Source organism: Primulina huaijiensis, chromosome 3, assembly GCF_012295235.1.
Source record: "Primulina huaijiensis isolate GDHJ02 chromosome 3, ASM1229523v2, whole genome shotgun sequence".
In the NCBI taxonomy this organism is placed as follows: Eukaryota; Viridiplantae; Streptophyta; class Magnoliopsida; order Lamiales; family Gesneriaceae; genus Primulina; species Primulina huaijiensis.
Window position 1 is genome coordinate 5,486,517 of NC_133308.1, and position 12,522 is coordinate 5,499,038.

Consider the following 12,522-nt stretch of genomic DNA (forward strand, 5'->3'; position numbering starts at 1 on the left):
ACTTTAAATTATCAAATAATAAAAAATACAACATGTAAAAACCTAACATACACCTAGCACATTGGTCATGGCTCTCGATCATCCTTTTAACATATAATATCATATATTATATAAATCCGATAATATCACATATTATCAATAAATTGTGTATCTCGTAAATTATCACTAACCGCCATAATTATCAAATTAAATAAACACTTTTATTTAATTTCAAATAATTAAATTTCTTGTAAAACACCTTTTACCATAAAATAATTAAAATCATATTTCAATTATTTATTTTGTAAGAAATTGATTTTATAAAATTATTGCAGGGGTAAAATCGTCCGTATTTTCGTAAAATATCAATTTAACCCAAAATTTTAAAAAATCAGAAAATCGCCCCCGGGCCCGAACAATTCAAGTCCACGACCCAGCGCGGTGCCCGAGACGTTCCCAGGCACCCGCCTGCGCCGCCCGCCCGCTGCCCGATCCGATCGAGCGCTGGCTGGCGCGCTGTGCGCTGGCCGCGCGCACGCTGGCGCCTGCCGTGCGCGCGCGGTGCGCTCCTGCCGTGCGGCGCCTGCGCGCTCGGAACAGTTCCGGGCAGATCCAAAATTTTTTTTTTTTAAATTTTTCAAAACTGATTTTTCAGAAATAATTTTAGGGGCGTTTTTCATAAAAATTATTACGCGGTTAGAAATAATAAACTCAACACAATTTAATTAAAACAAACGATTGAGAATAACCTGGCTCTGATACCACTGTTGGTACATCGTATTCTCGCACCCAAGACGCAGCGGAAGTTTAAAATTTTTGTTCTTGGGTGTCGTGTGATTAAAACCATTCATAGGGTGTTTAAATAATTATACCTTTGCGTTTTAACCGCTGGACTCCAAACTATTCCGGTTTTTACGCGGAGATAGTCCTTCTTGTAAATCCCTACCAACGTCTCTTCAATTTTGATCGCCTAATTAGGTCCACGATCAGAAACTTTGTTCCTTGCTTCGATTGCACTAGAAATCGCAAACAATTTCTTCGTTGAGACTGGACATCCGAATTTCCTAAATCCGGAGTCGGTGTAGCGACGACACAAGGAAGAAACTTGTGGCCAAAATTTTCTTCAGCCGTAAGTTTTCCCCCAAAACCTTTTAAATGGCCGAGAGCTTTTTTTCTAAAAAAGGGTGGGAAATTTTTTTTCTCTTCTTTTATAATTGATTCTCAATCAATTATTAATTAAGCTAATTATCTCCATAATCATGTTTGACATTGACTTCATTTCCAATTTTGCCGTGAGGTTGCTTTGCAATTGAGAAGGAATTCTTGTGAATTTTATGGAAAAAAAAATCTCTCTTGAATTATGCCCTATCATGGTATATTTATAGAGTGAGACTCCTAATCTAATTAGGAGTCCTTCTCCCACAAGAACTCTATATTTTCATTATAATTAAATTCTCATATAATTAATATATAATGTATTTATTAACCTTTAATAATACATGATATAATAATATCATATACCCATATTTTATATCACCATATAAAATATATATATATACATGTATATGCATATTAAATTAAATAACCATTATTTAATTTATAAATTAACTCTTTAGTTAATTTAATTCTAGACTATTCTAGAATATTTATGAGAATTTGTACATGTTAGTAGTCACCACTACTAGCACCACTTATTTAATTAATAAATTCAAAATTCACTAAATAAATGATTTCGAATTCATTATAACCCCGATCGACGATCTGAAAGAACCGATGTACCAAGGATACAACTCTTGTTCATATAATGAAAATCGAAATTTCGAATATCAAAATTTTCACTTACCATATTGGGCAGCTACCAGTTTTAGTGAACTCCTTCACAAAACAGGCAGTTCCACTCTCCTTCCTTATTTAGCAATCATGCCAATTTCCATCCTATGGAATCAGCTCATAACTCCTTTATAAGCTTCTTGTTTGATCTCCATCAAACTATAGTCGCCAAATTCCAACTCCTTGAAATTTGACTATCTCAACGGGAACACAGAATCCGATACTTGTGTGACCCTCAATGGTTCAAGGATACAGCTAGCCGTGGGTTCACATCTCCATGTGATTCAGAATAACATTTATTCTTATTCGGGTTTACCCTAGTTAACCCCATTCTTTTCATCAACTCCTTGATCAAGAATGTCAGAACTTATTTCTGATTGCACCCATCGGATCATGGTAAGAGCGTCTAGTAGCATCGCCCCATGATCCCATAGGTATCACTGATAGTGCCTGCAAGAACCTTTAGTCATGGTTAGCGTACAGTACGGTCCCTTCAACACATATATCCCGATCGAATCTGCAACCATTGGTATATCGAGAGTTGCATATGAATTCGATAACGATGTGATTTATCTTTGAGTATTAATAGTGGCATGGTATGTACAACTAGGAAAACACCTTTTCCTAAAGCACATTTCTTGCTCTGGCCAGAGACTCCTTGCACTATTAACTCATCAGATCACATAGGATATCTTCACCCGTAGGCGAACGGTGAATCCCCGACTACAATGTGTTTGCTCCTACGTATTTCGAAACTACACCCAACCTCGCCACCTGATGACCCTCAATGGAGTCGGTAAACGGATCAAAGTGCATGCTAGTACGTATAGCCCCTACATTGTCCCGGGTCAAAGGACTAATGGTGTACAACCATAACTGCGGACTATTCCACTCGATAAGTGAGAACCACTTGGACAGTCCGAGGGAGGGTTGCTCAGTGCATCATCATATGATCACCCATCTGTGTGAATGGACATCTCCATGTCCTTGCCAATGAAACATGGCGTTTACATCACAGATGCTAGTCTCGAGCTCGAGCGACCTTTATCCTTGTTTTAGGCGGCTGATTCGACTAGGAACCTGTTTAGAATATACGGTACACNCTTGCCGGACACCTACTCTAACAGATGGATCTAAGAAATGACAGACACAAAGTTACTTTTGCATCAGAGATAATAAAAGTCAAACATTGCAAGTGTTTGAATGTTCGAATCGAGAGAAACTATTAAAATGAGAGTTTCTTCATTCGTTTGAAGCTCCCGATTTTCACATAAGCTTATGTAAGGATTATTGGTCTAAAAAATCGAATTCCCTTGATTGTTTGACATAATGATCACCGATGGATTTCAATGCACCAAGAACACAACAATAGAAATTCAAGAATTAAAGTAGTAAAAAAAGAGACAACACAATTTTACGTGGTTCGATCAAAATTTATCTACATCCACACGAAGATGAACCATTTTATTCACGCTCAATCATAGTACAACAACATGTTAAAATCAAACTATGTTTCTCAATTTCAATCTTCTCCCATCACAAACTCAATACCAGAAAATTCCAAAGAAACAAATCTCTTGTGTGTTTTTCCCACTACTTTCTCAAGGTTGTAAAATTTCACCAACTGTTTTGATTTTATAACTGATATAACTGTATGCCTTAAATCTGTTGTGCCTTTTTCCAAGTTCGAAAATTCAATCCCTTGAGTACTAGTTTCCATGGTGGTGAGGAAGACTCGGCACTTTCACCCCATCCAAGTATTTGTGCAACAAGGCGACATTGTTGAACCTCCCCAAATGTTCTTCCAGATCTGTAATCTCGTCGTAATCCTTAATGGTCGGCTGATAAAAATTGAGTGGGAGGTCTTCATTTAGTATTTCTAGAGAGAGCGGGCTATCACTGTCCAATGGCGCCGATCGACCTTTTGTCTGCCCAACCTGCTAATTTCCTCCCACAAGGCTTCCAAAATCTCAGGCGGAGGATCTGGCGGCAGCGGTGGTGATGGAGCTTGATTTAGGCGGAGGGCCTCCTCCGTGGACATATTGATAAACTAGGTCAACTGATCCATACTGAGATTCGTCACGCCTCTTCCTTGATTGCCATTAGGACATGTTCTTTTTCTTTTTCGTCCTCACATAACTACGTCTTTTGCTCAAAAGTTCTCACAGACCGCGCCAATTGATGTTAGTGAAAATCATGATACCCGATGGGAGATTAGATCCGAGTCAGTGAGTGACCTTAAAGAATATTGAATCTCATTTTGGAATCTCAGGTCAGACCATCAGATGATCTGGAAACACAAACATGAACGTTAGAAGGGGGTCGGAAGATTGTTCAGCATAGACCTTCCGATGCTCAAGTAAGAGAATATGAAAATATAGAGAGTATTTTGTGTTCTCAATATGAGTAAATATGTGAATGAATAAACAATCATTGGAACCATATGATTTATAGGAGAAAGTTATTATATGAATAGAGTTCTTTGACGATTAAAACACTAGTCTTTGTAGGGTTCAAAATATTTTGCAATTCTTCCCTTGTTTGACTCTTGATCCTCGGAATCCTAGATAAGATTAAATTAAATATCTATTAGCCTTATTTATGTGGATTACATATTGATATATTTGAGCGGGAGTTCATTTGAGGCATGAGCTCGTCTAACGTGTAGTGAGCTGGTCCAAGTTTTAATTTTATGGGAGCTCGGCTCGAGAGGTTGGCCAAGACTTTCTCAATCGCTGCGGTGATATGTGTTGGGAGGCCGATAAGACCTTGCTTGGAGGTCGGCTCGAGAGGTCGGCAACGCCTTGCTAACCGATAAATTTATGGAAGTATGGGAGGTCGATTGGGCTAAGCTCTAGAATGACCTCCCAACGAATCTGATTAAATGGAGCTCAATGTGAGTCCCTAGATGACCTGATGGATCTGGGTGAATGGGATGACCTTCCGGTGCAATCTGACCCTTGGGATGACCTCCCGAGGCCACCTGGATATTGGGCTCGACTTCGCACGGACTATCGAGAGAAAGATGAATCTAACCACTGGGGTATCAGTAGTAATTTTTCTATATTTTTCTAGAAATTAAAATGATTCATTTTTTTGCAGAAATTAAACTTATTTAGCTTTTAAGCACGTAAAATCTATTTACATTCAATTTTTTTAAAAAAAAAAAAAAACAAGAAGTCAGCAAGATTCTATGAAATTCTTTTTATGATTTCATGACATTTTATAAAAATTCATAACTCAATAACACTCTGTTATTTTAAAAAGTTTATTAAAAGTCTAGAATGAACATTGCACCCCCTAAATTACTTTATTTGAAGTCTTGCAAACTAACTACACATAATCTTATAAAAAGAACACTCCAAAAAATCTTACTTTTTATATAAGTTCTCAATTATTTGTATGTAAATTAATATAACTCTGAAAAATGATTGTAACAAAAACTATTGCATAAGCTTATATATGGGTTAATTGTGACTCAGTTCTTGAGCTCATACATAAATTAAGATTTAGCCTTCATGTAACAAAAACAATAATAATAACTTAGTTTTATCTCTCTGATTTTACATTTTTTTCCATGAAAGCTCTCTAAACGTTGAAACCCAAAAATTATAGTTCACATACTCAATTTTGAGTTAGTTGGTATTATATTGTTTTTACTCCCGTAATTTTTTGTCATTTTTTACCGAAAAACACGATGAATTCTAATTTTAAAAAAATACTAATTGCAAAACTAAATATGAAAAATCATTGAAAAAAAATGCAAGTTTAATGAAAACATAATGGGAAGAATATGAGAAAGCAACACTTTGATTCCCCATGGCGTTTCCCACTCGTTTACTTCTCACTTTTAGGTCAGAAGTGGCGACTGACGTAAGAAATTTTGTTTTATTATCAGCTTTTTTCTTAAATGTTGTCATAAAGAATGGGAATGGAGACGGTACTTAATTTGGTTGAAACAAAAAAATCGCGTATTGCATTGGAAATAGCAGCAGAAATTTGCTATTTTTTAACTTCTCATCCAAACAAATAACAATATAACATAAGCCAACCCCACACACATACCCGTCTCTATTATAAATATATTTTTCTATATATTTATTTTTTTACTTTATTAAATATTTAGTTTAATAACAACTGATGAAAATTAGTGAAGGGTCGCAGTGCAATTTGAGAGGGGTGATATTGAAAATAAATTACGCCAAATCGATGATAATTTAGGAAGAGATGAGTTGTGATTATAGCATGTTTGGCTTTTGATCTATATTGATGATGGACCGAATCTTGGTTATAGCGTGTGTAGCTCTGGAAATATATAGATATATACATGTGTTAGATGTATATCTATAGTATAAAAATTTTATATGTGTGTTAGATGTGTATATGTAATATAAAACTTTCATATCACATGTATATTTTATTGGTAAGATGCATGTGAAATCATATCACTTTATGTTAGATTATTAATTTATGTATTATTTAATTTTATGTTAGATCTAACTAGTATATATAGATAGATGCATGCGTTATAATGTACTTAGTTATGTATTTTGAATAAAATTTTGAAAATGGATATAATGACCATCGGACCAGGATGATGAGGCTCGAGAAAGTCCTAACAGCTACGTAAAATCATTGTATGACATTATCAAATTACCCGAGCAGGAGATCTGTGATGCAAACCCACACGATCACTCTTTGTTGTCCGTTTTGGCGAGATTATTAAAAATGAAATATGAGCATAACATGCCGAAATACGTTACTTCTAGATTTAATTAATTAATACAAGATTTAATTAAATTATCTATAACATATTTAAGCCGAATAATGGCAAGGTGTCGAGATACATTACTTCTAGATTTGCGTTGCATACCTATCTTAGTGGACATTCGTGGAAGTATGTCAAATCTGGATAAAGGCAGTGATACTGGGATGAGTTCGTCGTAAGTACTATAATACTGAAATTGAAGAAAAAATATCAGTGGATCGAAGAAGATGACGAGTTGAACAGAAATATGTGGTTTAGGCAATATGGTAACCTTTATTGCCACACCATACACTCGTGGAGAAATTCTTGGAGGTAACCTCGGACAGTAAGCGATGAACAATGAGCCAGTTTGAATGATGTTTGGCAAAGTGAAGGATGGAAGGCAAAAACTTCAAAGAACAAGGACAACAGAAACAGCGAGCCTGCTGGCCCGGAGACTGACACGACCAAGCATATTGCAGGATCGAAGTCATATGCTGAACATGGAGCTACTATGATAACTAAATTGTTTATTTTCAACAATTTCCATCACATGTACTTCATTTAATCATACTTATTACAGTAAATAATAAGATTATTTTTATTGTTATTCAATTTTGAATGCAGCGTCAACGGCATGGGCGAGACCCTACATCATGGGAGTTATAAGTACACACACATAGGCATGGAGAAGTGACGTTCGTTGATGAGCGGTCATGACGTATGAATGCAAGTTTTATATTCGAAATTTATTGGAGTAATTTTATGTAATAATTCTTAAAATAATCATAATTCAAATAAATAATAAAAATTATATTTTTTCTCGCAAGAAAGTATGAAGACATATATAACTGAGTTGTTGACGTCATACGAGGATTAGACGAATCCGGAAGATCTTAGTACACATGAGGTCAACACAATGTTCAAGTTGGTGACAAGTGGGCCCAAAAGGACTGATGTATGGTTGGGATCCGTGGCTTCCACGATTTATCATGAGGATATGGCTCCACGTCGATGTGGAGATTCTGGTAACAGTAGGAGTTCAAAGGCGGCTACAGCTGAGGTAACCCAAAAATTGAGGGAGGATTTAGTCGCAACAAATGATTGTTTGATGTACTTGAAATGGTGTCACAGGAGTCCAAGAAGGAGAACGAGTTGTTGAGGACTTGAATGTCCTCTTTGTAAGAGCAAGTACATCTTCTGGTTATTGGCATGTATCTAGGAGCATCTATGCAGTCATACGACAGTTATCAGTCGGCTTCAATTTGATATATGTTAGTTTAATGTTTTTTTGAGATATTTTAACTTAATTTATTATGTTGGATAAATATTAAAATACATTATAAATTTTGTTTAAAATAAAAAATATCAATAATTAAAATTCTAATATAAAAAAATGGAGTAGATTTTTATTTTTGTTTGCCTCAATGTTACTCTCCTCATGTATATTGCTTACAGAGTGAATAAATTAACAAACAATAACCCAAATATATTAATGATTTCTGTAATTTAGATCAAGTAGGAAGCAACCAATAAAACATTTACCCAAACATTTTGTACAGATGATTTTAGTTTTTTGAAGTCGATGGAGCGTGAGTCACATTTTTATGACGTCACACGTGACATTCAAGTTGTGATTAATTCTTTTGCTCTTTTCTCTTATTTGACTTTTAAGAAATTTATTTCTATGATTTCTCCTGGCAATGTTTCGGTGTTCTTTTTCCTGATTTCAATTTCTTCTAATGTGTATTGTTTGTGTGAATGTATTTTTGAAATAAAAAAAATATTTCTCATATCCTATTAAATATGATTAATAAATTTCAGGAAAACTTATGTCATATTTTACTTCTATCTGAAAATTGAAATGAATTATTGTCAAATACAAATTAGATTGTTTTCTTTTGTCATGTGTATTGTGCAAAAAAAAAAAAAAAAGCTTCAATTTACCTCAACATATTTCTTTATTTTATTTTATTTTGAGAACAAAACACACATTGTAAGAAAATTAAAACTAATATTTATGGAATTTAACTTTTCTATCAAAAGAAGAAAAAAAATTATTTTATTCAGATTGAAAAAACAAGGAGAAATTTTCAGTTAAAATCTAGCGATATATCAAATACAAATATCGTTATATAATGATCGTAATGTACCTTTAATATTATTTAACATTTATTTAAAAGTAAAAATTTACTGTAAAAAGTAAAAATTTCAAACTCACAAAATATATTAAACTACACATTTTTATAAAATTTTCTCCACTCAATTGTGTTTTTCTTTACAAATTGAGAGACATATTTATAGATTTTTTTTGGAAATAATCCAAAAATAAATACATCATCACACATTAATTTTTAATATTTACAACTCTTATTTTCAACGTTAAATCTCTTATTTTCAACACTTCCTTTTGTGATGATGATCATGATACAATGATTGTCTTCATTACATGTTTTTATATTGTCTCATTAAAAACCTTACTAGGAAATATCCATTAGGATAAAAATCATAGTAAGGAAAAAGAGTGCAGTCACGTAAACTTTCTCTCATGTTAATATGAACGATTCTTCACAAATTTCGTAGATTGAGCATCCCAATATTATATATATGCTTTCTGAATATTGTCATAGGAAGTACCTTTGTGAAGAGATCTGATTCCGTAATCTCATGTCCACATAATTTTAATTGCGAGATTATTCGATACATCGCTGGATTATAATCACTGACTTTCTTAAAATCTTGGAATCTTAACGTATTCCATTCATCACGGACGGTCAGAAATATAACTTCTCTTATATGTTCAAACATTTCTTTTAATTTTTTCCATAAAGCCATGAGATATTTTTCAATGAGATATTCATATTTTAATCTTTCATCAAGATTTCGACGCAAAAATATTATAGCTTTTGTTTTTTCTTGTGATGATGAGATATCATTTTCTTTAATGATATCACTTAGACCCAATGACTCAAGATGCATTTCTACATCGAGAGCCCATGACATATGATTTTTTCCGTAATGTCGAGCGCAACAAGTTCGAGCTTTGCCAAATTTGACATGGTGGTACTAGAAAAATAACAATATATTTTATTAGTTAAGTTCTAAATCTATTAATATATCAATAAAAAGTAACAAATAAATTATAAGTACAATCATTCTTATAAATAAAGAAAAAAACGATGCAAATATTCTCCGATAAATATAAGATTAGTGAGTATAATAACCAAAATAATTATACAAAATAACTTTGAAATAACCATCTTCTTCTTCTTCGAAAATTTTGATGAAGAAAATTTTTAGGGAAGAAGAGTAAGTTTGTTGTGATTGAACGTGTTTGTAAAATCGTATTTGTATGGTAAAAACTAGCAGTTTATGACCGTTACAAAATCTTACAAAAATAAATGTATGTATATGTAAATTTTATGGTAATAATATGATGTAAATAATGTTAATCATGTTTAAATAATTATGTATATCATATCACAATATTATAATGAGATGTCACGGACTCTTTTTATATAATGCTGTGACATTATACAAATATATATATATATAATTATTATATAACATAATAAAAATATATAGACAGTGAAACAATCACATCACGTTATTATAATGAGATATCATATACTACTTTTATATAATCACATGCTATTATATATTAAATATATATACAATAAAAATAAATAAACAGTAAAATAAATATTCTTATTTTTGAATATTATTACATTTTTCTTGTGTTTTGGAGCTTAGAAAAATATGGAGATCCTTCGAGTATCGTGCTGATAACGGGTTAAAAGTAAAAGTTAACGGTAAAAAATAAAAATCTCAAACTCGCAAAATATATTAAATTACACACTTTTATACAAAAATTTCCACTCAATTGTGTTTTTAATCACAAATTAAGAGACCTATTTATAAAATTTCTTTGAAAATAAACCAAAAATAAATATATTATTACATAAATCATCACAAACTAATTTTCAGTATTTACAACTCTTATTTTCAACACTCAATCTATTATTTTCAACACATACACATACACATACATACANGCGGTGTTGGGAAAAACCAGGGGCGCTGCTGGTATATCTCGGTCGCCCGCAGCCACCTAACACACCCGAAATGCCTTTTGACGTTTTATCTATATTCTCTTTATTTACAACTCACATCCCAAATTTTAATTAAACTAATGATCGACAGCTAGATTAGTGGGAATATGAGTTTTTTTCGATTTTTAGAGTTTTTCACATCTTTTTTTGTTAATTAATTAAATAAATAATCAGTTTTTATTTTAAAATTATTGAAAAGATTTATAATATGATGCAGGGAAGTAAAAGTTTGATTTTGATAAGAGAATAATTATATGGATTATTATAATATTATTTTAATTATTATAATTTTTATATTATTTGAAAAAATTAAACTTCTAAAACACATCATCTTCTTGAGTACAAATTATTCATTGGTGATGATAAGAATCTTCCTAAAACCTAAAATGTAAAATTCCAGTAATTGCTTAATTTTATATTTTTTTTAAAAAAAATTAGAAATAATACGTAAAATGCGTGAATCAAAGAATTTTATTCAAACACAAGTTTATAAATAAACGTTAAAAATAGAAAAATATTTTCAATTTTGGAATGCAAGGAATTATAATTTATTTCACATAATAATATATTACAAAGATTGGCCGTACACATATTTAATAAAAATTTCTAACCAAAATTACAAATTTAATATTATATTAGTTAAAAACATATTATAGGGGAAAAATCCGTTCAAGCGAGACCGGAGAAGTGCATTCATCGAAGCTCCAGAGCTCCACCGTCCCAGGTGGAGGGATACTTGCCGCCGCCGTCTCAGATTGCCCATCAACATACGGTAATTGGTAGAAACTCATGTAATTTTCATAAGCAGTCAGCTCCTCAGAAAGCTTCTGGAGCTCGTCTTCCTCCGTAGCCTCCGCCTCAACCAACGCCTCTGGTTTACTAGTGCCATCACCATTTCCATCGACCGCGGAGTTTACTTCTTCACAATGATTCTTGGAGTGAAACTCATTATCGTACCTTTCCAATTCCTCGGAGTTGAAATCATTACACAGGAGGGTGGAATAATCATGGTCTTGATTGGGGAAATTGACTTTAGCTTTCTTCCCTCTGATCTTCCGGGCCTCTCGATCGTAAGCTCGGGCAGCTTCTTCAGCGGTATTGTACGTGCCTAACCAAACCCTAACCCCTTTCCTCGGGTCACGGATTTCCGCCGCCCATTTCCCCCATGGCCTCTGTCTGATCCCCCTGTAGAGGTTTTTCCTTTGCTTCTTTGTCACAACAAACTTCTCCACTTGTTCATCACCTGTTCCCAATCAATCCCTTGTTTAAATTAGACCAAGTAATATATATTACAAAATCTGACAAGTTTAATTACGTACCTCTAGTAGGTTTAGATCTTTTGAGAGATGAGGAGGAGACATCTCGGGTGAAAGAAGCAGTAGCAGACCAGAAGTCTGCGGAGGTGGGACAGCTACCAACGGCTGACTCACGGCGGCGTCCGGGAATGATGCCGGCGAGTATTGCACCGCCACACATTCTTGATGATTATATGTATGAAAGGAAAAGCAAGAAGCAGAAATTAACGAAGAATTGCTTATATTATATGCAAGTAAGCAAGCATGAAGATGAAGGGAAAGGGTTGGTTTTGCGGGTATATATACATACATAATATACAAGGGAAAGGGGAATGGCCACCGTAATTTATTTATTTATATATATAATAAATAAAATATTTAAAAAAGATAAGAACAAATCCAAATTCATTGCATGTTCTTACATAGTTATATTTAATATTTAATATATTAAAAGTTGAGTCTGGAAATCGAGAACGTGTTGCATAAAAAAAATAGGAAAAAATTTGTGTGAGACGGTCTCACGAGTCGTATTTTGTGAAACAGATCTCTTATTTGAGTC

The 12,522-nt window shown here is 33.3% G+C and overlaps 1 protein-coding gene across 1 annotated transcript; it reads right to left on the reverse strand.

The window, feature by feature from the left end:
* Nucleotides 1–11,200: 11,200 nt before the first annotated feature.
* On the reverse strand, nt 11,201–12,251 carry LOC140972138 (ethylene-responsive transcription factor ERF071-like). Its single transcript, XM_073434605.1, has 2 exons — nt 11,988–12,251; nt 11,201–11,911 (listed from the first exon to the last, which is right to left on the reverse strand). The coding sequence occupies exons 1-2, from the start codon at nt 12,142–12,144 to the stop codon at nt 11,319–11,321; spliced, it is 750 nt and encodes a 249-aa protein (XP_073290706.1). The 5' UTR covers nt 12,145–12,251; the 3' UTR covers nt 11,201–11,318.
* Between the last annotated feature and the right edge of the window lie 271 nt (nt 12,252–12,522).

What these genes read in the sequence shown, in the direction of transcription:
- LOC140972138 (XM_073434605.1), bottom strand. Translation starts at nt 12,144, where the DNA reads ATGTGTGGCGGTGCAATACTCGCCGGCATCATTCCCGGACGCCGCCGT. An exon ending in AAGATCTAAACCTACTAGAG is followed by an intron (nt 11,912 to 11,987) that starts GTACGTAATTAA and finishes GATTGGGAACAG; the next exon opens with GTGATGAACAAGTGGAGAAG.